General features: G+C 60.3%; 6 protein-coding genes across 6 annotated transcripts; 4 read left to right on the forward strand and 2 right to left on the reverse strand.

Annotated features, from left to right (window-relative positions):
- Window positions 1-1,070: 1,070 nt before the first annotated feature.
- COLE_07683 (uncharacterized protein) lies at window positions 1,071-2,034 on the reverse strand (the record flags this gene model as incomplete). Its single annotated transcript, XM_018419467.2, has 5 exons — window positions 1,071-1,185; window positions 1,222-1,333; window positions 1,395-1,491; window positions 1,546-1,621; window positions 1,661-2,034. The coding sequence occupies 5 exons, from the start codon at window positions 2,032-2,034 to the stop codon at window positions 1,071-1,073; spliced, it is 774 nt and encodes a 257-aa protein (XP_018275334.1).
- A 4,548-nt stretch (window positions 2,035-6,582) lies between these two features.
- On the forward strand, window positions 6,583-9,560 carry COLE_07684 (uncharacterized protein; the record flags this gene model as incomplete). Its single annotated transcript, XM_018424515.2, has 4 exons — window positions 6,583-6,752; window positions 7,291-7,399; window positions 7,453-8,993; window positions 9,038-9,560. 4 exons carry the CDS (start codon window positions 6,583-6,585, stop codon window positions 9,558-9,560), a joined length of 2,343 nt encoding a protein of 780 aa, XP_018275333.1.
- A 1,539-nt stretch (window positions 9,561-11,099) lies between these two features.
- On the forward strand, window positions 11,100-13,790 carry COLE_07685 (uncharacterized protein; the record flags this gene model as incomplete). The annotated part of the gene is made up of 5 exons (XM_065626564.1): window positions 11,100-11,207; window positions 11,330-11,442; window positions 11,481-13,148; window positions 13,183-13,528; window positions 13,590-13,790. The coding sequence occupies 5 exons, from the start codon at window positions 11,100-11,102 to the stop codon at window positions 13,788-13,790; spliced, it is 2,436 nt and encodes an 811-aa protein (XP_065482127.1).
- A 419-nt stretch (window positions 13,791-14,209) lies between these two features.
- Window positions 14,210-15,429, reverse strand: COLE_07686 (uncharacterized protein; the record flags this gene model as incomplete). The annotated part of the gene is made up of 4 exons (XM_018427028.2): window positions 14,210-14,799; window positions 14,834-14,946; window positions 14,981-15,100; window positions 15,152-15,429. The coding sequence occupies 4 exons, from the start codon at window positions 15,427-15,429 to the stop codon at window positions 14,210-14,212; spliced, it is 1,101 nt and encodes a 366-aa protein (XP_018275331.1).
- Window positions 15,430-17,611: 2,182 nt separating this feature from the next.
- COLE_07687 (uncharacterized protein) lies at window positions 17,612-19,858 on the forward strand (the record flags this gene model as incomplete). The annotated part of the gene is made up of 4 exons (XM_018424512.2): window positions 17,612-17,848; window positions 18,354-18,494; window positions 19,546-19,650; window positions 19,823-19,858. The coding sequence occupies 4 exons, from the start codon at window positions 17,612-17,614 to the stop codon at window positions 19,856-19,858; spliced, it is 519 nt and encodes a 172-aa protein (XP_018275329.1).
- Window positions 19,859-24,793: 4,935 nt separating this feature from the next.
- On the forward strand, window positions 24,794-27,689 carry COLE_07688 (uncharacterized protein; the record flags this gene model as incomplete). Its single annotated transcript, XM_018426148.2, has 10 exons — window positions 24,794-24,919; window positions 25,014-25,123; window positions 25,204-25,320; window positions 25,513-25,634; window positions 25,768-25,927; window positions 25,987-26,184; window positions 26,243-26,579; window positions 26,617-26,718; window positions 26,756-27,283; window positions 27,330-27,689. The coding sequence occupies 10 exons, from the start codon at window positions 24,794-24,796 to the stop codon at window positions 27,687-27,689; spliced, it is 2,160 nt and encodes a 719-aa protein (XP_018274846.1).
- Between the last annotated feature and the right edge of the window lie 236 nt (window positions 27,690-27,925).

Below are 27,925 nucleotides of genomic sequence, written 5' to 3' on the forward strand. Positions count from 1 at the left end.
ATGGTGAGAGGTGCGGTGTGACGTCAGCCGATGAGCGCGGCGGAAATGACGTCGTGCCACAGAAAAATCGTGCAACCGCATCCAACCGCAATGCTTCCCGTGTGCACGCGGGAGCCATGCACCGACGTAATGCCGGGTCTGGACGCACTGAGCATGACAGCGGCTGGATGACCGCTAGAAATGGGGGTGGTGGTTGGTTGGGGCTGGGTGTGCGGAAGTTTGTCTTCCTGGCAGGTCGGGCCGGAGTGGGCCCATGTTAGAGTGTGGCTGTAAAAGCATGTCAGAGCGACGGGGGCGCGGTCGCGTCCCAGTCGCGGTTTCAGTTGGTACCAATCAGAGTCACACCAATCTGGCATATGCATGTAGCGATGCGTGGACGTGGGTGCCGTCGGGAGCTCCACTAAACATGTGGAATTCCGCCGGTCACTCTCCACCAACCATCTACCGCGGCTGAGCACTGGATGTGGCAGACCCGTTTTTCGGAGTCCGGAGCCTGTGCTATAATGTTGTCCTTCGGACGGTTCTCGGACAGTGTCGCGGTATCGTGAACGCGGCGTTGTCGATCAAGGCAATGAGGCCACGGCAGGACAGGCTCGTGAGTTATAGCGATCTGACCGAGTTGATCGTGACCACAAGGGACAGGACATACTCATCCGGCGCATCCGGGACACCTCTGGACGTTTCCGGTCCTTGAGACACGACACGGGCTTGGATGCGCGCCTGATAACACGCCATCGCCGCTATCTTCACCTGCATGCCGCGGCCATCGCTCTCCTGCGTGACACATCACCCTCTCCGCCTCGACGCCTCAGCCCAGCGGCCGATGGACATGCGTCCGTCACGCTACGCTGCGCGGAATGCTTTTCCTCCTGAAATGGCGTCGATACCCTCGTGGCTGATAGGGAAGTGGATAGGTGCCAGCGATGCATCTGCCAAGAGTCTATGGTAGTGAATGACAGAGCGCTGGGGGGTAATATGTGGGCCGCCACAGCCCGAGCTCAGTGACAGTGATGACAGGTTGTGGTGACAGGTAACATGTGGTGGGTGGGTCCGTGATCAAGTCGGACGCGCTACGCGCGCGCGCCAAAGTGCGCACTGCCTCTGCCCGAGCTCGAGGACCCATTCGGGCCGCGCTCGCCCGACGCCGGCGGCGGGATGTGCGAGCTCACAAGGAGGTTGTTCGCACTGGCGTGAGCGTTAGTGCGTATCGCCATAACTCACCGGCGCAGCTCGACCAGCTCCTCCGTCAACCGCCGGTTCTCGGCCATGAGCCGCCCCCGCTCCTCGTACAGCAACGAGTTGGAGGTTTTGATCGCGTCGATGTGCTGCACCGCTGGCGTTAGTCTCTCCACCGGCCGCGCTGCTCGCCGCTCGCAGCTAGCCGCTCATCGCACCTCTGTCAAGCACGACTTGCTTAGACCCCTTTTGGTTCGTCGGCGGGAGGATGGCGCGCAGGCGCTCAAAGCCGTCCTTGAGGACATTGCGCCGCTTCTGCCACATCAGCCGCTGTTTCTGCTATAAACTTGCGCACATTCGTGCACGCACCTGTTCGCTCTGTATGCGGCTGAGACGGCCGGCCTCGGCCTTTGCGTCGCGGATGGGGCCGCGCGCCCCCTGCGCACTGCGGCCGTCAGATTTCTTCGCACTCTACTCGACTCACCCCTGCACGGAGATGCCGAGGCCGACGCGGTCGTCGTCGTCGAGCATGTCGTCGTCGTCGTCGTCGTCTTCCTCTTCGCTCTTGACGCTCCGCGGGTGTATCCGCCGGTGCGATGTGCGCGGGCGGCGCGACGCCAGCTCGCGCGGGTTCGCGTACGGCATGCCGGGGAGGGGCGAGGGGGCATGCATTGGCGGCGAGTAGCCCATGCTCGACATGTCGGAGAGGTGGCTTCCGAAGCTGCTGAGCGGGCTGCCCATGGGGCTGGAGACGGAGCCGCCGAGCGAGCTCGAGATGGAGCCGGCGGGCGAGGGGCTCGGGTTCGTGAGCGGGTAGGAATCTTGCATCGTCGACATAAACGACCCCATGCTCATCATGCTCGGCCCGCCGAAGAGCGCGGGCGGGGATGACGAGTGTGGCACTGCGGTTAGTGTACGCGAGTCGCCGGACTCACCGCGGTAGGGGTGGTACCCGTACTGGTGGGGAGGCGGGGCTGGTGGTGGACCAGCTTGCGTCGGCTGCGTCGTCACGTAGGCAAAGGGACTCGTGGTAAATTCTTTGTTATAGAACATGCTGCTGCTGGGCAGAGGCTGGAGTTCGTATGGGGGCAGTACGCCTTCGAGTCAGTCAGCGAGGTACGGAAGAGAAGAGGGAAATAACTCACGAGATACTTCGTGTGCGCCAGCTGGCTGGTCACCGGCACGGCTCGGTGGGTGTCTGTTGAGCGTGGCAGCGTCGCCCATAGCCGCGCCGACACCAACTCCCACACCAACACCCCCCCCCACGCCGTACTCGTCTTGCGCCTGCATGCCTAAGGCGTGTTAGCGAGCATGTTCCGGCAGGATGGACGTGCGAGCGTGTCGCCAGACGCGGCACAATCCCACACACCTTCTCTGCCCTTGTCGAGAGGTGTTCTCGCGTTCGCGTCCGACGAGGAAGACTGGCGCGATGATTTTGAAGACGACGAGGCAATGTTTGGAGAAGGAGGAACAGACGGCATGGCGCCGAGTCCATGAAACTTGAAGGATGCCGACGCGCGGACCGATCAGTACTGTGCTTTCGTGGCAGCAAAACAAGGAGACAGGCCTCCGAGCCCAGTGTGCAAGAATGTGCGGCTGTCTCTCGCCCGCACGCCCGTGGTGGTGGCTGTAAGGCGTGGCTGTCGGCAGGGGACAAAGGAGTGGGCTGAGGCGGGGGAGGCTGGAGGGGAGGGGGGGGGTGGGGGAGACAGGTGCGGAGGGCGGAGGGCGGATGATAGAGGGCGGAGAGCGAAGAATGAGGCTCGGCTGTGCGCCGTCGTCGATGGAGGCGGCGGCGGCGGCTCAAACGGAAGGGGGCTTATCTAGCTTTGGGTAGTGGAGCGTGTCGTGGCGAGTCGTGTCGTGTCGTGGAGTTGGTGCAAGATGGGAGGTGAGAGTTTTGGAGATGATGTGAATCTCAGACTGTCGGAAGAGTGTTGGCGCTTGGCTGGCGGGCTGGCGGGCTGGCGGCTGGCGGCTGGCTGCTGGCTGCTGGATGGTGGAAGGCAGGCGGTGGCGTCAGGTGGGTAGCATGGGTGGAGGGAACACACACACCTGGAGGTCAAACAAGTCCCTCTGGATGTCTGTGCCCGTGGTGGCGCCGCCAAGCGGAAGCTTACGAGGCGAGGCGGTTGGGAGCGGAACAGAAGCGAGGGGTACGGTACGAGGAGGAGGGCGACAGGAGAAGTGGACGAAGAGGAGGGGGAGTAGGAGCGAGAGGATGAGTGTTGCCTTCGGCACATGCTTGTCCCCGGAGAGTCAGTGTTGTACAAAAGCAGATGGTGTGGCGGACAATAGCAGACGGGGTCACAGAAGTGTTACACTATTACCCGATTCCCGAACAGTGATCCAGCGATCCACGCCGCTGGCTGCTGGCCGCTGGCAGCTGCCCGAGAGCCGCTAGCTGTTGGCGGTGCTGGCCGAGCTGACACCCAGCTCACGGCCATGACCCATGGAGATGAGCCACGAGAACCACTCCTGAATTGTAACCTGCAACCTGTAACCCATTGCTCATGTCCCTGCACTCGTATTCCTCTGGGACCCCATGTACCTGTGCATCCCGTCAACGACGGACGGACGTCTGGGGTTGCAACGCACAGGACTGCATTACAGCAGGGCAAGTGCGCGCAGTGCCGATGCGTGCCGATTCCTAATGTACAACATCGGTACATGTGCAGCAAGCGATGGTGTGCTGGACATTGGACATGATGGAGGCTCGAGAGCGTCGAGGGCTGAAGAACTGTCCCAAATATCTCATTGATTGCCCATCCTGAGCGGAGAGTGACAGCATGACAGGTAGTGAGCGGTCATGTTGAGGGATGGTGATTGTGTGGGGTCGAGGCTGGGGTCGTGAGCGACGGGCATTGACAGGCCCTTTAACTCTCCTGACCTATCAGTTGGGGCAGAGCATACACCGCCATCTGTGATGCCTTGTTCCGCCACGTCCGCCACTGAACCTTGAGTGCAGTCCGCCGCTCACCACAAAGGAGTTGGGGGGTGTATGAGTGTAGCCCGTGCGTGTTTTGGTCAATGTGGCCGTTATGGGAATTTGGGGCCGTGGTATCCGTTGTGCGTATCCGTAGTTTCCGTGGTATGCGTGGCAGGATGGCGGCCACCGTGCAGGGTGTGAGTGCAGGGCCCCGGGAATGCCAGACACACATTCGCACTCGCGCCAAAAGTGAATCTGGGTACGAGTGTAACATTGCAGGATCGCAGATGCATGGGCAGGAGGGAGCAGGAGGAGGGCCAGAGGCAGAGGCCAGGAGGGAGATGCAGGAGCGTGCCTCTGGATGTCACCCTGCAACACCCCTTGCACATGCTTCGAAGATGGCGCATGGCGCGCGTGCAAGTTCTTTGCTTCCATGGATGGGACGATATGCGTGGGGCGTGGGTGCGTGGGTGCGTGGGGGGGCTGAGCAGCTGGACAAGAGATGGCATGTGGGTCCAGGAGGAGGCGGGAGATGGGGAGAAGAAGAGCGGACGCGTCAGCGGTGGAGGCGTGGAGGGGAAGGGGGTGAGCGTGGTTAGAAACACGTGAGTAGTGATGGGATCAGTGAGTGGTCAGTGATGAGTGATGGGTGATGGGTGATGGGTGATGAGGGATGAAAAAAGAGTGATGAGCGATGAGAAACAATGGAGAGGATAAGAGCGAGAGAGAGAAAGTTGTGATGAGATGGAAGGATGAAAAGATGATCAAAGCTGAGAGTGTGATGAGATGAATGGAGGAGCATCTGGGAGGTTGATGAGACTGACGAGGAAGGTGGTGGAGGGGGACTCGGGGGATTTTTGTTATTTTGCCACTGGCCACTGGGGGAATGTGTGATGCAAAGTCGCGTCTCGGCGTCGTCTAGTCATCCCAGGAGACGCGTCTCTGCTTGTTTCCAAACCCAGACGTTCTCGATGACCTCGACTCTCTGATTTCACTGCTCATCTTGCTCAAAGCGGCGCTCGAGTTGTGCCGCGGCGCCGCGGCACAACTGTGACCGCTCGTCTGTCCTTTGTCCAATAGCCCTTGTGTGATTGGCAGGCTTGTAGGACAAGGGACAATGCGAGGAGACGCCCCAGACATTGAAATTGCATACGCGTCGCGACACACATCCGTGTGCAATGTGCCGTGTTGATGCATGCATGCAGATGATGTGGACGGCGTGTCATGGATGGACAACGACGAGGGCGGTATTGTCGGCGATCAACGCCGAGGCTCAGAAGGGCGATCAGCTTGACACAGCTTGTCGTTCGTCGGAGATCGGGCATCGGATGCCGCCGATGAACGACGACTTTTCGCTGACGCCGGGGCCGCCGGCCGCGGTCTCACTCTGCCCCTTGAACGGCCCTGCTCGGCCTGCTCGGTCTTTGCAAGGGTCAGCGGGGCGAGGACGCCGCTTGTTTTTGATGCATGCATGGACATTGATGAGTGTTTGACGCGCGGCGATGCGTTGAGAGGAATCGTATTGCATCGGATCGCAGCTCGCATGAATCTTGTATGCCAGCCAATATGCCAAGCCGCTGGCCCGATGCCCTCCTCCTTGTACAGCTGGCTACTCGCTAACTCGATGTCATGTCGGAGCAGGGTGCGTGGGAGGAGTGCTCGCTGGTGGCAGCTGGAGCCGAAGTCCGCGTTAAGCGTTCCGATGAAGAGGTACAGAGGATGCACCGGGTTTGGTTTGACCGGTGGCGGGTGGATAGACCGGCTCAATCGGATATGGAGTCACGTGGTCGAGGTGTAGAGTGCATTACTACTAATGGGGTTAATGGAGGGAATACTATAGGACAAGTAGACCGGGGAAGAGTAGGGAGAGAGTAAATGGGAGGAATTGTTAAGTAATAGAGGGGCGGCGTCGGACTTGTTCGGCCCGTGCCTTGCAAGTGGCAGCAGCGACCACCATCGGCGATTCAAGGCCGATGAAATTGAGCAGGATGAGCAGGATGTTGCGGGGATTCACCCCACGTCATTCCACCGTAGAGGACATGCCAGGTGAGGCTCAACAAATAGGATGCCTCCTTTTGACAAACCTCTGGCCTCTGTGGCCCTCCCCCTCCCCTCTAGAGCCCTCCATTAGGAGAGCGCGTACTTTGTTGCAGTGGAGCCTGGAGCCATTCTCGGGCACTCGCGCCTGCGCCTTTCTATTACAGCACACACCCCTCACCTCCCCTCCCCTTCATCTCTCAAGCTGATCCACTCGCCGCTTTTCTCTTTCTCATCATCTCTCTTTCTCTTTCAACCACTCCTCCTCCTACAACTTTTCCATCTCTAAAACGGCAAAGGGCTTTTCATTAGGTCGTTAGCCAACAACACCTTGTTGCAGCAGAGAAGAAGAGCACGGCACATCCTCCATCACCACCCCTGCTCCTCGTCCACCCCTCTCCTCTCAATCTCCCCACTCTCACACCACACACTTTCACAACATGATCACTCCCCGTCTCTCCTCGGCCTCGTCCCTCCTCCGTGGCGTTCGCACCTATGCGTCCGTCCAGAGCAACATTGGCGCCACCCAGGTGCCCATGTCCAACCTCGAGAAGGGCAAGTTTATCAACTACCAGCGCATCGAGGACAACCTCCAGATTGTTCGCAACCGGTGAGTTTTTTTCTTTGGTTTTGCTCTATTCTCTTTCTTCCTCTATCTTCTGGCCTACGCGCTTTGGCTTTGTTGTCCGGGTGTGCGTGTTGTGTGTGCGTTAGTCCGAGTCAAGATAGGAAACTGCGCTCCCCTGCTCCGGATAGCCGGCCGGGGTTTAGGCTGCACAGTTGGGCGATCAACTCATCTCCCATCGCACATTATGCTTCTCATCGTTGGGCGCAGCAGCTGTTCTTCATCGCCGGCCGTCTGCGGTCTGCGAAACCCCGACATCTCACTGGTGCTCTATACCGGCGGCCGTGGTTGGACGAGAGGGGATGCGTCACGTCACAGGACCCGGGCGAGGTGGAATTGCCTGGCGGAATCGCAGAGGGAGGAGCCATGGCCGTTCCTTGAAAGTCCCGGCTACAACCTTCCGACTCTACCCATCCATTTTCTCCCACATTCTCTCACACCTTGTCATCCACGTCCCGTGACCATCTGCTCCATTTGCCAACCCCGCTCCAACAAGAGACAACTGTCACTGACACCGATACAGCCTGAACGCCCCCCTCACCCTCGCCGAGAAGATCGTCTACGGCCACCTTGACGACCCGCACGGACAGGAGATTGCTCGTGGCCAGTCCTACCTCAAGCTCCGCCCCGACGTGAGTACATCCATGCATCGCCCCGCCGCACAATCCATTGCTAACATTTCCAGCGTGTTGCTTGCCAGGATGCCACCGCCCAGATGGCCATTCTCCAGTTCATGTCGGCCGGCCTTCCCCAGACCGCCGTCCCCACCTCGGTTCACTGCGACCACCTTATCCAGGCCCAGATCTCTGGTGTTCCCGACCTTAAGCGCGCCATTGACATCAACCGCGAGGTCTACGACTTCCTTGCCACCGCCTGCGCCAAGTACGGCATTGGCTTCTGGAAGCCCGGATCTGGTATCATCCACCAGATCATCCTCGAGAACTACGCCACCCCGGGTCTCATGATGATCGGTACCGACTCGCACACCCCCAACGCCGGTGGTCTCGGCATGGTTGCCTGCGGTGTCGGTGGTGCCGACGCTGTCGACGTCATGGCCGGCCTTCCTTGGGAGCTCAAGTGCCCCAAGGTCATCGGCGTTAACCTTACCGGCAAGATGTCGGGCTGGACTACCCCCAAGGACATTATCCTCAAGGTCGCCGGCATCCTCACCGTCAAGGGTGGCACTGGTGCCATCATCGAGTACACCGGCCCCGGTGTCGACTCGCTCTCGTGCACTGGTATGGCTACCATCTGCAACATGGGTGCCGAGATCGGTGCTACCACCTCCCTCTTCCCCTACAACGACCGCATGGCCGACTACCTCCGTGCCACCAACCGTGCCCCCGCTGCCGAGTACGCCAACGCCTTCAAGCACAACCTCACCCCCGACGAGGGCGCCGAGTACGACCAGCACATCACCATCAACCTTGACGAGCTCGAGCCCCACGTCAACGGCCCCTTCACCCCCGACCTTGCAACCCCTCTCTCCAAGTTTGCTTCCGAGGTCAAGAAGAACGGCTGGCCCGAGGAGCTCAAGGTCGGCCTCATCGGCTCGTGCACCAACTCTTCGTACGAGGACATGTCTCGCTCGGCTCACATTGCCAAGGAGGCTGCCGCTCACGGCCTCAAGGCCAAGTCGGGCTTCACCATCACCCCCGGCTCGGAGCAGGTCCGCGCTACCATTGCCCGTGACGGCTTTGTTGACACCTTTGAGGGCATCGGCGGTGTTGTTCTCGCCAACGCCTGTGGCCCCTGCATTGGTCAGTGGGACCGCAAGGACGTGAAGAAGGGCGAGAAGAACTCGATCATCACCTCGTACAACCGTAACTTCACTGGCCGTAACGACGCCAACCCCGCCACCCACGCCTTCGTCGCCTCGCCCGACCTTGTCACCGCCATGGTCTTTGCTGGTGACCTCACCTTCAACCCCATGACCGACTCGCTCAAGGGCGCCGACGGCAAGGAGTTCAAGTTCTCGGAGCCCAAGGGCCTCGAGCTCCCCCCTAAGGGTTACGACCCGGGAGAGAACATCTTCCAGGCTCCCCCTGCCGACGGCTCCAAGGTCGAGGTCGCTGTCTCGCCCACTTCGGACCGTCTCCAGATCCTCAAGCCTTTCGCCCCTTGGGACGGCAAGGACATTATTGACGCCCCCGTCCTCATCAAGGCCCAGGGCAAGTGCACCACCGACCACATCTCTGCTGGTGGCCCTTGGCTCAAGTACCGTGGGTGAGTAGACGAAATCTACTCGAAACTACATACTGACGCTCCAGCCACCTCGAGAACATCTCGCAGAACTGCCTGATCGGTGCCATCAACGCCGACAACGGTGAGGCCAACAAGGTCCTCAACCAGATGACCGGCGAGTACGGTGCCGTCCCCACTGTCGGTGCCGCCTACCGTGACGCCGGCATCCCGTGGGTTGTCGTCGGTGACGAGAACTACGGTGAGGGCTCTTCGCGTGAGCACGCCGCTCTTGAGCCCCGTTTCCTCGGTGGCCGCGCCGTCATTGTCCGCTCGTTCGCTCGTATCCACGAGACCAACCTTAAGAAGCAGGGCATGCTTCCCCTCTGGTTCAAGGACCCCAAGGACTACGACCTCATCTCGGGCTCTGACAAGCTCTCGATTGTCGGCCTCAACGACTTCAAGCCTGGGCAGGAGATCACCGTCAAGGGCAAGCGCGCCGACGGCTCCGAGTACTCGTTCCAGACCACCAACACCATCAACGAGGGACAGTGGGCTTGGTTCCAGGCCGGCTCGGCTCTCAACAAGATGAAGAAGGACGCCGGCATCTAATCTAGCAAAAGGCGTTCATAGTGATGTAGTGATATGCAGTCGGACTCCAGGCATTAAGTGGGGGGGAAAAGTGGCTTCTACCTGATGTTACCTATCATACGTCCGTTGAACATGCAAATGGGCATTGAGATGACCTTGGCCAGCCTCGAGCTGTGCAGCTCCCGTAGCGCTACACATACGTATTGCCCGGTTGCTCGTGATGACCGTTGTTATCTGAATGTGCTGATTCCAGCGAAGTTGTCGCGGAAGAGAACGACAGGCGAGAGGTAAAATGCAAAGTCGGCGGCGACGAGTGGGAGAGATCAATGAACTTCACATAGAACACTGTTGGTGAAACGGTATCATGCGTCGTTGCCATCGACGCGGCAGGGGTTCGACTCCCTTACAGTGTATTCTTTTGCTTTTTGCCTGTTTTTGACCGACCGTCGATCGGCCCTGCGGCTCCAGCACGGTACGGTGCAACGTACGAGACTCGACACATGTGATGGCATCACAATGCTCTCCCCAATCAATGTCGGAGCGCCGACGACCAAAGTGTCGGACCGTCGATCCCGTCAATGGGCCCCTGCACGCATTTCCCCAACTCTTAGACAATGAGGTGCGCTGCAACACCCGGAGAAACAGGGTAGATGACAATTGTGAGCTGGTGTACCGGGAGTGCTGGTCCTGAAGTCATTACTGCACCCGGCAGCTGGTTGGCCTCGAGAGGAGATGGCCTGATGGCCTCTGGGCGCATCAGGTCGTAGAAAACCAATACAAACCTCCCACGAGTTTCTTGACGTCGCCAAGAACATTGTGGGTAGACAAGCTGATCCTATGGATTTCTCCTAGCCATCCCTCCAGCAATTTACCTGCAAGCTCCAGCACTGAACAGCTTGCGAGTGAAGACATTCGACGACCGGGCGAGCCTCAAGGGCGCAGTGTGGACGGGCACCAAAGGTCTGCAGCTGTAATTCCCTCGCCACCGGATCCTCCGGCCGACACCCTTCCGAGATGAAGGTAGTCTCAATGGCCGCAGATGAGCAGGACACATTATCGGCACCGAGGCTGGGGACAGATGCCAAGGGCCCTGCGCAGGCCGCAGGCCGCAGGCTGCAGGAATGCAGAGATGAACGCGCGCTCAGATCTGCGCGGAGGCTCATGCGCTCCCCACTGGATTATCCCGTCCCATCTCTACTCCTCTACTCTGGCCAAGACGGATGAAGAGACAATGTACAGCTGCACGACCCGGAGATGGTGGGCGCATGGGCGGAAGTTGAAGAGAGGTCAAGAGTGCATACCGCGGCGTCGGGGGTTGGCGGAGACGCGCGACGCGACGTGGGAGCCCGGGGTCTCCGCACGGGCCACGTCCTGTAAACCCTAGTTGGGTGGCCATCCCATCACTGCCATCGCGAGCATTGCTCGTTCTCTCTTCCTCACCTTTCTCCTCCGCTCCCTCCGCCCTCGTCGTCCTCGCATCACATTCTACTCCATCACACTCCGCTTTCTCCTCCTTACACTGCGCCCGCGAGGGCGACTGGCACTTCTGGACGGCCCACTATGTCCCGACGCGAGCAGGAAGCCCTGCTCGCGCTATTCAATTCGTTCCGCCCCTCGCGGCGAGTCACCACGTTCGACCAGCTCTGCGATGGCAAAGTCCTGCTCGAGGTGGGTGAAATCTGCACGGCCTCGGTCCCCGTCGTGCCATTGCCACCGCGCTTTTCTGCGCATGTCTCTCAGAGCTGATGCCAGGTCATGCATTCCATGTACGCCGCCGGCCGGACACACACACACTGACATGCAGCGACGGCACCCACTTCAAGGGCGGCCCCAAGTCACACGCGCGTACCTCCGGCTCGGGCGTTACTGGGCAGGACAATTGGGTGTTGCGCATGAACATCATGTAGGCCGGCAAGCAGCTGGCGGGCGGGCTGACCACAGGAAACGCTTGTACCGCCTCCTGCTGAGCTACCCGCTCAACCACCCCAACGCCCCCACATTGGCGGTCACGACACTCTCTGAGCCCAACTTTAACGCCATTGCGCGCCTTCCGAAAAGCGCCGAGGGCACATCGGGCCTCACCCAGATCTGCCGCATGTGTGTGGCAGTCGGTGCGATGGGCCCCGCCAACGAGCGCGTCATTGCCAAGATCCAGGCGCTCGACGAGGGATCCATGGTCGAGCTCATGAAGACCATAGAGGGTGTCATGGCCACCCTTCCCAAGGGTCCCGAGGACGAGCCACACAAAGACTCGCAGCACGACATCAGCCCCCCCAACTCGGCCCTGCGCGAAGAGCGCGACCGCTTGTTGTCGGAGAATGACGACTTGCGGGCGCGCATCGAGGGCATGACGGAACAAGTGCAGGCGCTCAACATCAACTTGAACGCAGCAAAGGAGAGCCAAGAGACGTTCCGCCGCAAAACGATCGAGAACGAAGCAATACGGGCCAAGGACGGGCCGTCCGAGGCAGATAATTTGCGCACCGACCTGGCACGCGCGGAAGACGGCCTCGCGGAGACTGAGGCAGCACTAGAGAAACAGACGGCGCTTGTCGCCGAGTTGTCGCGCACGGTGGAAGAGTTGCGCGCCACCGCCACCGATGTCGGCAAGCTGCAGGACGAAATTGACGAACTGCGCCAGGTCGAGGACCGGCTGCACAAATCTGAAAACGTTATTGAAAAGTATAAGAAAAAGCTCGAGGAGGGCGCGGGGTTGCGCCGCGAGCTACGTACCCTTGAAGAGGAGAACGCGGCTTTGATCGACAAAAACTCACACCTCGAGAGCGAGATCAAGAAGCTCGGCGCGAGCAAGACGCTCGTCGACCACTACAAGAGCCAGATTGATGCGCTCGAGAAGAAGGCGCACGATCAAGCCGCCGAGTTTGCACACCTCAGCGTGCGGCTAGAGGAGGTGCAGGAGTCTCTTGCCGCCATGGAGCGCGAGCGCGACATGGTCCAAGAAGAGCTGCAGGCGAGCCAGGAGCGCGTCAAGGAGTTGGAGCACGCACCCAGGCGTCAGCAGTCGATGCTGCAGCTCGCCGACAAGAGTCTTGAGATCGAGCTCGAGCACTCGGACTCGGAGGACGGCGTCAGCAAGACTGATCTCAAGCTGCGCATTCGTGCGCTCGAGCGCAAACTCGCCGAAGTCAACGCGCCGCGCGACGAGGCCGACCGGATAGCTGCGCTCGAGCAGCTGCTCGCGGAGACGGAAAAGGCTCGTGAGCGCTACCAGAACGACTACATGGAGGCGAACCGGCAGAGCCAGTTGGCGCAGGCCAAGCTCGAGCACATCCTCACGGGGCGTGGTGGCGACAACACCCAGACGGCGCTGGCTCTCAGGCAACGCCTTGACGAGGTCTCGACCGAGCGTGACACGCTGCTCAAGGACAAGCAGGCAGCGGAAGACGCTCACGAAGACCTCGTGCGCCAGCTCACGTCTGCGCGTGCGGACCTCGGCCTTGTCGACAAAGACAAGCGCTCGATCATCGCTTCAGCGCGTGACGAGGCCAAAACGGAGACAGTCCAGTTCAGCGAGCAAGTGGCGACCCTCAAGGACGAGCTTGCGACACTGCGCGAGCGTGACCGCCTGCATCTTGAGGAGATTCGCCGGTGCGTGATGACCGAGACACAGCGCTGACGCCAGCTTGATGATGGACAAGATTGAGCTCCAGTCTGTTGGCATGGCACACAACCAGGAGGCGCTTGAGCGTGAGCGCAAGCTTAACGACCTGCGCACATCTCTCGAGGCCGGTGGCGCATCACCCCGCTCGCAGGCCCAGATACTTGACCTGCAGTCGCGCAACGACGTCCTCACGACCGAGGTCACCAGCCTCCACGACAAGCTCAAGAAGGCCCGTGCGTTCATCAAGAACCAGGACGCCCTCTTCCGCGCCGAGCATGACAAGAAGCTGTCTACTGGCTTCACGCAGCAGAGCCAGGACTTTGAGAACAAGATTGCCGCGCTCAAGAACGAGCTCAGCGTGGCCAAGGTGGGTCCGGCCGCACTTGCGGCCGGCACACGCGCCGGTTCCATAACTCCGCTGACAGAAGCACAATGCGCTCTCGATCGACAGCCGCTACCGCCTCGAGCAGCAGCTCATGCTGGCAGCCTGGCACGACTTGGGTGCGCGCGTTGTGCGCGACCACGTCGGCGCTGCGGGCTTGCGGCGTCCCGCTGTCCAGCGTCCCGCGGGCACCTCATGGCTCGCGCGACAGCGCAAGCACCAAGACGACGCTCTGTTCGCGCGGTGACGCCAAGGGCTGACCGCGGTGGCGCGCGTCGGCATCTTCATGATCCGGCGCTGCGGGAAGTGAGACTCCGGCAGGAGACTTCGCGCTTGTGCATATTCTATCTCTGTGACTTATCTTCGTGTCTATAATTCTCTATAAAGTCGAGGCGGATCCGCGCGCCGCAGTAGACGCCGACCTTCAAACTCGAGACAGACGCACGTTACCCACCCCTCCAAGTACCCAGCACTCTGTCCATACCATCACTCATTGCCCCGGCTCAGGCCCCACACTCCCTGCTACGACCACACTGTCCCTCTCCGGCCTCTACTTGCTCGATTCGACACGGCCGTTTCAGCTGTGCCATGCCCGCATTCTGCGATGCTGTACTAGACTTGCTCGTATGCAGAAAGTCTCCGTTGATACATACCACTGGTTCTAGTTTACAGCTCTTCCTTGGGTCGCGCCCGCGGCGGCACCTCGAGCACTTCGATGTCCTCCGGCTCGAGGGCGGGGGCGCGTACCGGGCTGTCAACAGGCCGATGGCCGGGCACATCGACCAGGCTATCCGCTGGTGGCTGAGCGTTCTTGGCCTCCTTATCGCTTAGTCGTTTCGACTTGACGGCCGAGTCCGCGCCGATGACCGGGAGCTTCTTCCCAACCTCGACCCTCCCTTGCGCGCCCTTCGCCGCGCCCTTGCCAGCCACAGCAGCCGCACTCGACGCCGCGCCCGCCGCTACGGCCGCGCCTCCAGCCGTCGCGACATCTCTCACGCCGCCTCCCCCCACCATGCGCAGGAGCTTGTAGCTGCCGCCGACCCACCACACCGCCGCCCCGCCCACGCGGTCCAACACGCGCTGCTTGACGACCCACAACACCGCGAGGAGGAAGCACGCGAAGGCCGCCATGATGAGCGCGCGGTCCCACCAGTCCGCGCGCTCGATCGCGCGCACAAGCTGCCCCGACGCACTCAACAGCGCCGTGTAGTTGTCGTACAAGCTCTGCGTGCTGCGCATCGTGGTAGTCGACTCGTCTGCAGTCAGCCGCGAGCGAGGAGAGCTACGCACTCAACATCTGCGTGCTGAGCACACTGCGCTCGAGCTCCGTCTGGAGGAGCTGCGTGGTGCGCCGCAGCGCGTCCGTCACCTCGTTCGTCTTGGTCTGCAGCGCGTCATCGCCGCTGCCGTTAGCTGTGCCGGGGTGGGAGAACTCACCCCACGACCGCGGGCTCGGCGCGCGGCTCGTCCAGTGGCTCGAGGAGCTCGTGCTTGCGCGCAGCCGCCGCGCTCGCCTTCTTAGCGGCGACGAGGGCGGAGCGGAATTCAGCGTGTGTCCTGTTATCAGCGCCGCTCTCGGCCGATCTGGTCGACGTGTTCTCCCCTCACACTGCGTACTCCCCCTCGAGCGCCGTCACGGCCGCGACGGCCGCCTCGCGCTCGCGCGCCGGCAGGTTCTCCGCCTCTTCGTGCGCCTCTTCGAGCGCGGCGCGCACGGCTTCGAGGTCGGAGCGCGCTTCGGCGGCCAAGTCGCGCGCCATTGCGACGGACGCGCACGTCCGTAAGCGCGGGAGCTGGAATGCGCGCACATCATTCAGCCGCCGCTGCAGCGGCCCAATGGGGCCGAGGGCGCCCAGCGCGCCGTTGGAGGTGTCTGGTTCGGACATGGTATGCGGATGTGATTGTGTCGAAAGCCAAGGCATGATGACGTTTCGACCGTCGAATCGTCTACCCAGACCCCCCGCGCGTTTTGGTTTGTCCCGTTCTTTCCGCTCACCAACATACCCACATGGAACCCGCAGAGTGCGCCGACAGGCTTGCGCGCCGAACGCCGCCGCGCTCGGCACCGACACATGTTGCGCACGCGCCGCTCGAGTCTCTCAGCGGCGTGGTGGGCGGGACGCCCTCGCCGTGGCCCCCATGGCTCGCCGACGCGATGCGGGATCCGGCAAAGGCCGCGATCCTCTCCGGCGGGTGCGCGGTCGCCGTGACGTTCGCGGGCATCGGGATCTACCGCCGCTTCCTGCGGCGCATCCCGAACGCGGACAGCGTGACGGCCGCGATGATCGACGAGAAGCGCAAGATCGTGGGCATCGTCACCCGGTGAGTATGGCCACGGCTCCGCTGACCGCAGTGTGGGGGACGGAGGTGCGCTGCGGAGACGGCGGAGCTGACAACAGACGGGTTTAGGCTGTACCACACGCCGGGGCCGTTCTGGCGCTTCCCACTCAAGCTGCGGTCGGTGCCCACGACCGCGAAGGGTGTGTATGCTCTCGCCCGCGCGCTGACACCAGAACTGAAGAATGAGACGCTGTCGATCCGCATCGCCGGCGTCGACGCGCCCGAGCTCGCGCACTTTGGTAACCCGGCCCAGCCGCACGCCAAAGAGAGCTTGCAGTGGCTCATCGACACGGTCGAGGGCCGGCGGGTCAAGTGCCAGCTCCTGCGCAAGGACCAGTACGGGCGCATCGTCGCTGTGCCGTGGATCTCGCGCGCTGTGCTCCCGGACAAACCGCTCCCACTTATGATGCTGCGCGAGGGCATGGCCGTCGTCTACACGCAAGGCGGGGCCGAGTTCGGCCCGTGGGGCCTCGAGAAGCTGCAGGCAGAGGAGGATGACGCGAGGAAACACCGGCGCGGGCTGTGGGGCGGGCGCAGAGTTGAGAAGCCTGGTGATTTCAAGCGCCGGGTGCGGGAGGGTGGCGAGGAGGAGGCTACCATGATCGACATGGGCAAGAAGCGCTCCTGGTGGGAGAAGCTGGGGCGGTGGCTCGGCGGCAAGACGTAGCATCTCCTTCATAATGGATGTCGCGGAACAAACAGCATGACTAGTAACGACCGCATGTATGCATTGGGCGCAGTGTGCTTGGTTGAGGAAAGCGGCGAAGTCTCTCTTCCTAGTTGCCTCTCTGGTTGAAAAGCCACAGATCAGAATGCAAAAGGAGGGCTTCTCCGGGACTCGAACCCGGGTCAAGCACAGTCGTGTTCACGACGGGACAGCCAAAGCTGACGTAACCCGAAGCGCTTATCGTACCCCTGGACCAAGAAGCCTTCGATGGAAGTCAGCCGATGAAGTTGTATACCATCCTAACAATGATGGAATACGGCGAGCCTCGTTGAAGTTGGAAGTGATGTAGTGTTAATGCAGCAGGTCGTCTATCACACCGAGTTGTTACGCCCCCCCGCCAAATTGTATTGACCACCAGGAAAAGATCCATCGCCGTCGGGACGGTCGTAGATACAGACAATGCGGTTGAAAGTGGTGACTCTTTTCGTTCGCAGAGCGAATGGACTTGCTTCACTCACTCCCTCTCGCCTGCCAACTCAACCCTTCTGGGGAGCTGAGCAGGTGGGCTTCAGTCGAGGGTGATGAGCTGGCGACAAAGACCAGCAGAAACCAATGCGTTCCAACCGTGAGGAGAGATTGCGGTCTGCAGGGGAGGTGGAGACAAACGAGACAGACTTGCTCACCGGCCTGATCAGATTCACGCCCGCTTCGCTACGACTTGGTACTCACTTTTCAGATCATGCTTACACGTACAGGGCGAGGGCAGGAGCGCAGTGCTACTTGTGTCAGCGGGGCGGTTGCGGCGATACATCGTTTGTGATGTCCTGCAAGTAACGAGACAAAACTCAAAGTGGGGCAGTCTTCCCAGAAACGTCGTGGGGCAGAACCAATTCCTCAGCATGCCAACTGTTCAGTCACGTCATACCTCGTGCGTCGTCATCTCGGCCGATGGTGAAAAATCCCATCCTGCTCGTCACCGACTCATGAATCATGTCGGAGTGCGAGGTGGCAAAGTGACTAAGCAGTGCTGAAGATGCATGTATAAATGCGTGAGCGTTGGGATGCAGAGAGCTCCCACACTGATTCTGATTCCTCACATCTTCACACCATCACACAGACAGTCCGAGAAGGCTAAGTCCATCGATCGCCGAGCCCGACCCCCGATTACCCAATCGCCCTCGAATCTGCTCCCGTCCCCATTTATCAACACCCCGACACCTCATCATCACCCATCACCGCACTACACATACAGCAAAATGGTCAAGGCTATCGAGTCCACCGAGGAGTTCAAGCAGCTTGTGAGTGCACTACGAATACCACGGCATTGCAAGGTAGCAGGAGAGGCGTACGCGGGGTGTGGAGCAGCCTTCTTCGCACCAGGCCTCTGCGCCCTAGGATCTCTGAATGGTCGGACACTCAGGCTTCAGCGGCACGGGCGACGAGCATCCGCCTGATACACTCTGTTGTCTACGGTTGTGAGACCGAACATTTGCCATGCGCGCCGCCGGCCTCGAGGTCCGTTGTTCCGCAGGCCGAGCTGGGTCCGAGCTGGGCCAGACAAGATGAACAGGAGCGCCGGGCCCGGGCGCCCAGAGATGGGAGAACATGATTCTGCTCGCCTCGCACCACCCGCTCGTCTCGAAAGCATCCGCCAGCCCCCACGGCAGGGGCAACCCCGCTCGACGGGGAGTACGGCTCCGTGACTGTGGATGCCTTCCATTTGCTGCTCGTGCCGCGACACACCCGACCAGCTCTTCGCCCCGTGCTCCTGCCTAGCCACCACTGTGACACTGCTGATACCAGATCAACTCTGGCGACGTCGTCGTTGTCGACTACTGGGCCACTTGGTGCGGCCCTTGCAAGCTCATCGGCCCCCACTTCGCCAAGCTTGAGGGCAAGTTCCCCAACGTCAAGTTTGTCAAGGTCGACATCGAGGAGCAGCCCGTGAGTATTGGTGTTGTCGTGATGGCGTCTGTGTCACGTGTTGGAGGAGTTGCTGCTGGTGATTACACCACGTTGGGCGGGGCATTCCGCTCTGGATGCGTTTTCGCATTCCTCGAGCGCAGCTTCACCTGCTGCCCGAGCCGAAGGGCCCAATTTATGCTGGCGCGGACGGTGAGGGCGGCGCCCGCTTGGCGCGACGTGCTGCGGCGCGTCAATGCCCCTTCGGATCGTGCTGGAGGCTCGTTCATCGCCCGCAGCGCGGTGGGCAGGACCAGGAGAAGGTTGGGCGTGGGGACCCACCCAAGCGCGACGCGTCTTGACGCGTCTCACCTGTCGTCCATGACTTGTTCATTGTGCGCACGCGCGGTGAACGTGTATCGCCTATTGCACTTTTCTGCCACACCATCACTCCTTCTGTCCCAGCCGTTGCATATCCCGGGCGTGACAGGCCCGATCCACCCAATTTTGGACCTGGAGTGAGATGTCCGCAAGCAAATGCCGGAACGTCGTCCCACTCCTGGTGCCTGCGTCCAAACACCCTCCATTCCCAACATCGCTCCCGCATTCCGCATTTTTCATGCGGCTCTCCATACTCTCGGCGACTAAAGAGGTCCGCGGGCCTTGGTTCTGGTTCCACTGCATAGCACGACCTTTTTGCGCATTGCGTAAGATGGTTCCCGCTGTTCTCGTGTTTATTCGTAACATGAGCGCGGGCTGGTCGTCGAACGACGTGGGCGGACATTTTTCTGGCTGGCTGAGCGGTTGACCAGTTGAGGCTTGAATGATTGACGATGCGGGTGCCCATCAGGCGATCAGCGCATCGCACAACGCTTCCTCGGGTCCAGCTACCTGGTAGTCATTTCCGCATGCCTCCTCTCTCTCTCCCTCAACCCCCTTCCAGTTCCGCAGCGGGTTGGTCAGCAGCCTTCCGCGAGGCACGTCTGGTGACACTGGAATCAGCGCTTGCTTTTCCACCAGAGCCCTTCACCGCTTTCATAGACGCCGGCGTTTGGACTGTGACAATGTTGGAGCCAAAGCTGACGCCTCCCAGGAGATCGCCCAGTCCGAGGGCATCCGTGCCATGCCTACCTTCAAGGCTTACAAGGACGGCCAGGTCATTGACGAGTTCACCGGCGCTGTTCCGGCCAAGCTGACCGTGAGTGTTTATTGGGAAATTGAGGCAACATGGAGGTTTGGGGCGCCGAGACATTGGTTTGGCGCTTGCTGGCCGGCATGATTGAGAAGAAATCAAAGGCAGGCACAAACAATCATTGCCCATTCATCAGCCCTATCTCGGCGTATGAGGAATCATAACGCTAACACCGCAGGCTCTCCTGGAGAAGGTCGCCGCCCCGTCGGCCTAGGTCTAAGCAGTGCATTTCGGCCATATCCGTTTGTAGTACGGTCTCGTACCTCCGTCTGAATCCACAGCCGAATGGGACGATGGTGATGGTGCCGGCGAATGGATTGTCGAACTATGCATCATATCATGCGTGACAGCATAGAGCCGGGCTAGGACAGGGGCGGGGGACGGGCAGCAGTTGGGTTTGGAACGGGGAGCGGCGGCCCTCGGCCCTCGGCATGTTTCAGCCGTACCTTACGTACAGGCTGAAGGCTGCGCGCTGTATTCTCGGACGCTGTTGAGTTTTAGGCGGCCTGCTAGGTTGCTGCATTGCATGTTGTGGGGATGTGGAGATTCAATCGTGAGGCAAGACAGTGGTTGCGCCAAGCTCGGCGCGCGGCGAGCACGTTCGTGACTGACGGATGAAAAACAAGTGTCGGACCTCGGAGTTCTGAAACGAACCCAACATGTTCTAAAGGCGTCGCCGCCCACGGGCAATTGGCCGTGAGCGTTAGTAGGGCACGCGCACGGCATATGTACACGCACGATGCGGTTGTGTTGGTTACAATCTGATTCTGCGCGCTATACGCCAGGTTGCCCGACGCCATATCGCAATGCCGCGCTGCGCTGCACGCCACTTGGCCACGGTGCCAAGGCACAGGCACGGGACTGATTGGATCAGAGTCTGGACTTGGGTGAGCTCGGGTGTTTCAGCTTTGAGACCCAGTCTGCATTCGGATCCGGGCGTGTGTGGGGCATGGCTGCAAACACCACACGCTGCGACGCTGCCGGCGATGTCAGCTGTCGGCTGTCGGATGCAGAGGCTGTAGAGTGCGATATTGTAGCTCCGGCACCGCCTTTGCAGCGCTGCCCTCTCGCTCCCGAGCCCTTCCCCCCGTCCAACCTCGGCCGTTACGTGCCCCCCACCCGCTCCATCTCTCACAGTTCACGCGTCCACCGGACAGAACCATCATGTCCCACGCGCTACAGGCCGAAGTGAGAGCGATGCGGGTTACGGAAGGGCTGAGACCGATAGGTTGTGGATGCCCGTGAACGCAGGAGATGCAGGACAGGGCAAGGTGCACTGCTTAACCTTGCTCTGGCTCATGATTACGTCCGCGAGGCCAATCACTCCGGCCGCAGCCCTGCAGGCCACTCTTCCGGTCTTGTGACGACATTCTGCATCCGAGGCTTGCAGGCCTGAGGGCCTGGCGGCCTGCTGCGGCATGCGTTTGTGGCTCCTGCGTTCAGGCTCTGTGACGTTGTACCCGATCGCATTCTGTACCCCGGCTGCGCCCGGCTGCGGGCCGTCGGACCCGAGCCGATGCATGTGAGATATGATGGCGGATCGAAGGGGCCGAGGGTCAAGGCGCCTCGTTTCGGTGTCGGGCCTCCGGCCTGCGTGGGTGCGATCGACACTTGACACACTGCCATTGTGGTACTGCGGGCATGCGGCACTGCAACACTGCCGCTATCATTGCCACTGGCACTTGACGCACGGGCACTTGCATTGGCACTTCAGGTCATGGTGCTTGGATCTTGCTGCTGGGGGCTGGGACGCTGGTCACTGGCGACCGTGTCGCAGTGTTGCGGAGAGTTTAGACGAGCTGAAGCATGTGACTGAGTGGGCTGTGGCGGGAATGCGGACGGAGCGCGCAAGCGCGGAGGTGGCCAGCTGGCCAGACTCGCAAGATCGCAATCAAAGGTACCAGGACCCCCGTCTAGCAGGGTTTACTCGGTATATCCTCGGGGCAGGAGGGCAATGAGATATTCGGTGGGATACTGCACGCACTGCTCTCTGTATCGTTCTGGCGTGATGGTGTACCGCGGGCAACTGTCAGTCGGGGCCAGTATTACTACGGGAATTTCTTCTGCAAAACTTGCGTGAGAGCATGGCGAGGGCAAAAGACATGGACAACCAACAGACACTGAGAGAGAGCAAGGAGAAGAGAGAGTTTGAGCACCGGAGATTACGGCATGGATAGTCGACTATTGCTAGGAATATCAAACTGCCGTTACCCTGAGATACCCCCGTACCCCGTGTGTCAGACGCAGGAAATCAGGAGAGTGACTGACCTCCCTCTCTCAAACTCAGGCACGCCGAGCGCCCTGACCCCCGTGTGATCGTCGTTTGAGCAATTCCGTTTTACCCCTGCGCCCTCTTGCGCCCTCTTGCGCCCCTTCTTCCTTGTTCCCCTTCTTGTGCGCCCTTTTGTTGATCCCCCGCACTCTTCCTCCTGCTCCTCCTGCTGCTGCTGCTCCTCCTTTTCTTGCTTTGCCCACCAACGGTCATCTCGTCGTTAGACGACTGCCCGTCCGTCCAGCAGCTCACACAGAACGCGCCGCTCGCGCAACTTTCGCAAGTGGGCACTCCCGCCCCCGGTCCGCCGAAGATGCGCACCCAGCCGCCTTACCACCCGCCAGCCGCCAGATCCGCTCCCAACCCATTATCCTGTCATCCTGCGCCAGACCACCCATTCTACGCTTCTACCCCCGGCCACCCTCCTCCCCTTCAACCCTGCAAATGACCTCAGCCACTCGGGCCCTCTCAGCCCTCCCGGCAGCCCTCCCTAGAGCCTGGACCTAGCTTGTCGGGTGTCATGTCACAGAATGTGGTTTGATGCAACGAGGTCTAGGGCTAGGAAAATAGGAGAAGAGATTTGAACTTTGTTTGTGCGTTTACAATAGAATAGCGTATGATACAAACGCAGCGTATCATCAGGTGTGCGCCGGGCCGGGCCGGCTTACGGCCTGGCGGCATGCGGGGTACGGCGACGTAGACTCGCACGCAGTCTGCAGCGTCTGTAGCGTCTGTACAAGTCTAGATTTCGTTCCCCTGTACCTTCAGATTCGTTCCTCGCCGATACCTCGTGGCTCAAGTGGCGCCGGCCTTCGACGACAGCCTCCAGAGCTCTCCAGCCTCTACTCTGGCTATTGCTGCACTGCCGTGCTCTCCTCTCTCTCGCCTTGCTCTCCTTCTCTCTCTCTTCGGCACTCTGTTTCTTTTTCTCTCCGTTTCTCTCTCCCTCTTCCCCTCTTCACTTTTCTCTCTCCAACTCTTTGACTTTGGGCTACAGGCTGGCCTCGCCTCCACTGTTGGCTTACTCCGCCGGCGTCTTGCCCCCCCCCCCCCCCCCCCCCCCCCCCCCCGGCCTCGCTAGATCGACTCCGTTCCACAAACACGCGTTGACCCACCGCTGTCATCGTTTCCTTCTTCCACCACAACCAACACCTATCTCACCCCCTCCACTACTCCCCTTGTTCGGCTGGCCGCCCACATCGGGAACTCAGCTTCACTGTTCGTCTGCGACGGACTACTGTGGGTTGCACACAGCTTTGAAAGCAATCACCGCCCCCATTCCACACGCCCACCCCAACATCCCGGCGCATCTCTTCGAAGAGTTCGGTACATATCGTCTGGACAGCCCTACTCCTCCTCCTCCACCCACCTGACCGACCCGAGCGTCTTGGTCATTGCAAGTGCACCTTCCAAAGTCGCCGCCAGCGCCCATCACCCTCCAAGCACCGCCGCCACACGCCGTGGTGCGTCCATAGCAAACCCACCCAGGTGGCCATTCGGTTCGGCTTCGTTCCGAGCGGGGCTGGCTGTAAACAACCGATTCCCTCGTAGGCGCCCCCATCATAACCATCGCCGGTCGAACGCACATTCGATTGAATCGTATATGACTGTGTCGTTGTCTGCTTGGTACGTGCGTGGAGCGGGAACCTGAGGTGGAGAGAGTGTAACAGCTGCTGCCGAAAGTGCCAAAGTCTGCAGAGTTGTGATACAAGTTCCCCAGGCTGCGCAGGCTGACTATCAGACAAAGAAATCGAACTAGTTTCCCTGTAAACCCATCCTCCCCTTGGAACGTGATCAACCCAGCTACACCGCTAGACGGCCCTCTTGAGCGTGTTCACAAACCTCTCTCCGCAAAGAGCCTCACTAAACTCAGTCAAGGGGGTAGTGCAAAGTCAGTCTCGACGCATACGCTCACCAGTGCTGGCTCACCAATCTGCCCTCGAACCTTTGCGTACATCGCGCCCCCTGCATCTGGTGCGTGCAGACGACAATCCGTGACCAGCGTGTCATCAAGCCGCGCCACACCTTGGTCGCCGCCCCTCGCCCCTCGGCCCCCTCTTCTTCCATTCCACGCATCGTTCCTCAAGTTCTCTCTCATCAACGAGCGCCTCTCCCTTGCTTTCTCATCCACGAGCGCGACCGGCTCACCTCCCTCCCTCCCTCATCTCGCCACACCTCCATCTCCAACCGGTCGCTCTCAGCGTAGGCTCATCCTCATTGACGCCGCTCGGCCTGCGCGCGCCACCAGCCTCATATCTACCGCCCTGCTCCACGCACACCACGCGCATCACGTACTCCACGTACTCCACTGTGCCGTGTAAGCCCCATTTCTTGCGCCCCCAGTGCCTCACTCTATCAATTGGCGCAATGGCAGAATACACTGCCGACACGCCCTTTCCTGGTGATTACCAACCGGGGCAGGTGGATACATCGTCCGGATTCCTACACGCGTTCGAGCCACAACCTGGGGGAGGATTACACTTCTCTCCCGCGGGCAGTGATCAATCGCTCAACAATCCTAGCGCCGCAGTCAACGTCGATCATCGCCCCACGAGCAGCAGCAGCGGGCCTGTCGGAGACGTGCATATGAGCGGACCCCCTGGCTCGGCGCACGGACGCTTCCCTGGGCATCAACACACTCCCAGCGGCCAGAGTCAGAGTGGCCACAGCCATTCTTTCTCAACTGCATCTCTTCCATCTCTGTCGTCTTCAACTGGCTTCTCAATCGCCAGTCATCCCGAACCACCGCCCCCGGGCATGTACGTTGCGCCTGGCCTCACGCCAAACCCAGAGTACGGCCCGCCTCCCACGCACATGTTCCCTCCCGACACCAAACCCATGCTCGGCACGCCGGGGATGCCACCTCCGCACCCAGGTATGGCTCTCACCCCCAATATCGGTCTGGGCGTGGGCATTGGACTGCCCCCCACTCCCATGTCAGCGACACTTCAGCCAGCTCTGATGGGACGGTCGCCAGTCGGCCCTCCTTCAATGATCATGCCAGTGAGTAGCAGGACCACCGCTTTGCCGGTGGCGCCACGCACGGGCGTGGGGTACGCTTGTGTATGCCTGTTATCCTAAATTCCTAACGCGGCAGAATCAGGGGTATCCTCCAACCATGGGCAAATCTCCACATGATCGTCGCAACGTCCCCCGTCCAAGCCCTTATCATCTTCAGAGCTCTCGATCCACCTCGCTCTCTCTCAAGTGAGTTCGACTCCTAGTCCATTTCATACGCTCCTCACCAATCATTACTATATTTACTGACACGTCTCCCTCCATCACAGATCGGAAGATGAGGACTTTATGCTGTACGCCGCTCCCGGTCAACCAAGTTATCCCTCACCGTGGCCCGGCGGAATGATTGGCGACATGAATCAGATGACCTTGGAGCAACATCGCCGGTACGTGACGCTCTCTCCGCCGCATTCTCTTGACGTGGCCCCATCCACCCATACCACAGCAAGCGCGGCGGCAACCGAGGTGCTTTCGGCTGATTTCCTCAGGTCCAGCTCAACTCCGTTTGACCCTCAAACCGGGCAGCCCATTCCACGCACCCGCGCGCGTTCCTTTTCGTTGGGCAAGAGCTCAAACAGCCTCGATTTTCTGGAGCAAGATCTAGACCTCGGTGGTCCCGCAGCAGAGCGCGAAACCGCCATCCGGGCAGACCTTGCAAACAAGGCAGAGCAGGTCCGAGCTCTGAGCCCGTGCCAGCATGGTAAGGCCAGGGCTGTGTGGGCGAAACGCTGGTACGTTGTGATTTTTGTGTTTCGGATCCAAATCTCTAGTGGATCCCGCCCCGCGGGAGCTCCGCTAACGCGCTTGCAGGCTCAAGTTGAGCTACACTCCAGTCAACGGGTTTACTGTTCCTCGTCAAGGGCTGTATCACTCCTACACCATGTCGTGTAACGACTTTGGTCTGCGGCCCATCAATTCGGCATCGTTCGGGAAGGTTGTGCGCTCGACGTTCCTGGGAATACGAACCCGTCGTCTGGGGGTTCGCGGTAACAGGTGGGTATTGTGCCTCGTCGTGGAACCCGCGGCGATGACGAGTTTGCTGACTGGGCTAGCAAGTACCACTATGTCTCACTGCGGCCCGCCATCTCGACCGAGGCCCACCGTCTCAACGCATACGGCGACTCGAGCGGTCAGCTGCATATTGCGCCTCAAGACGGCGATTTCAGCATGGAAGACCACGGTGGGGACATCATGACAGAGGATGACACGGAGGAGGAAGAGGACGACGACCTGGCGGAACTATCCGAAGGGTGAGGCATCTACCCCTGGCAGCGCCACATCCAGACCACAAAGCTAACTTATCCACAGCATGACGTACTCCGCCCACCCCTTTCCTCATGTCCAACCGAGTGGCCCGGGGGGTCGCTCTCGGTCTGGCTCACAGGATGAGCATCTCGTAATCCGCTCGGCGCGCCCTGCCCACATGCCACACTATGTCACACCCACCGTGTCGGGTGTTTCATCGGGGGCATCCACCGCCGTCCGCCTCTCGTCACCAGGCGCCCCTCGACCAGCGCCTCCCTTTCCTGCCCTCTCTGCTGGCGTCGACTCCGCAACCGCCGCGTTTTGGCAGTCATTTTGTGCTGCCCAGGAGCAGCTGGGACGGTTTGTGACGGAGCTCGACCTTGACTCCTTCCAACAGAACGTATGTGGCGCCGTACATCTACTCTCTGACACTGCAGTACCGCAATTTCTGGGAGTCACAATCGCCCGAAACGCTCCAGTTATGTTCTCAGCCGCCTCTCGCATCTATGCTCGTGGATGGGATGGCAATGTCGTATGACGTAAGAAGCACGGCTCATAGTTGCGCTGACATTTTAGCACATTATTCTGTCACTTGTGGACAAGATTCTTGCCCCGATTCCGCCCAACGCCCATGCCGCCCTCGGAATGATGGCTGTAAATTTTGACAAAATGACCGCCGACATTCTTGGGGGCCTAGCGACGGAAGTGTCGCGCCCAATTATTGAGCTGAGCAGCCAAGTTGGCCAGCTGTTTGCTCGCTTCCTTGACCTCCATCAAATCACCACAGCCATTGGTCCTATCCTGGCCGAGCCTGAGCAGCTGTCAAACATGCGCAACTCGTGGCGGATGCTGGATACCAATTTCGTCATTCGCCAGTGCATGATGGCATGCGACTGCTCTGAGGAGCTGCTCGAGCCCGCTCTTGCAGCTTTTGGCAATTGGCTTCATGAAGTGGGCGCTAACATGGCTGCGTACCCAGTGGAGCAGCTCGCCATGTGTGTTGATGGGGCGGTGGGGCAAGCTGAAGGTCTCTTGATGGGATCCAACATCCGCGCCATTATTCCCAAGGCGTCCTACCTCACCTCCCAGGTGATGCGTCTGCTGGTGTGTTTGAATTTCATCCATCATGCTGCTAAACGCTGACACTCAGACGCTCCGTTCAGATGTATCCTTTGGCTGGTTTCAGCTGATCAAGACGTGGATCGACGACTACGTGACGATTTCGTGTATGCGGCGGGCCGCATTCGCTCGTCCTAGTCCCAACCTCCTCGGTTCCGGCACCTTACAGCCCAAAGACCTTCAGAGTCATCACAATCCGCCTCTGGCAATCGACACAGCTTCGGCGACATACAGCACAGTCGCCCTTGATCAGAGCGCCATCACCCCGCGCCCAGCCTTTACTGCTTCTGGCGCGGCGACCCAGGCTACCGGACCTGGAGTCGGAGGCATCGCCGGCACCTCGATCACGGGCATGGCGGGGGCTGCAGGCGGCCCCTCGACCTTTATGTGAACATACACGGATTGACCCCCTACCCTGCCCCTTGTCCCAGTCTCTGCAAGCATAGTAATTGTTGGGGCCGATCCGAAGCAAAACGGCGCGGAGCAGCCAAGCCCTCCAGTCGGTGTATCGATATCCTCTCCCATTTTCGTATCCGGGGCACCGCCAGCGCTGCGCGCGTGGGTAACCCGGCCTTTGGCGCAGTCTAGTTAACGACCCATGACGGCCATGTCACGTAGCGCGGGCCA

Source organism: Cutaneotrichosporon oleaginosum, assembly GCF_008065305.1.
Source record: "Cutaneotrichosporon oleaginosum strain ATCC 20508 chromosome Unknown ATCC20508_contig08, whole genome shotgun sequence".
Lineage (NCBI taxonomy): Eukaryota > Fungi > Basidiomycota > Tremellomycetes > Trichosporonales > Trichosporonaceae > Cutaneotrichosporon > Cutaneotrichosporon oleaginosum.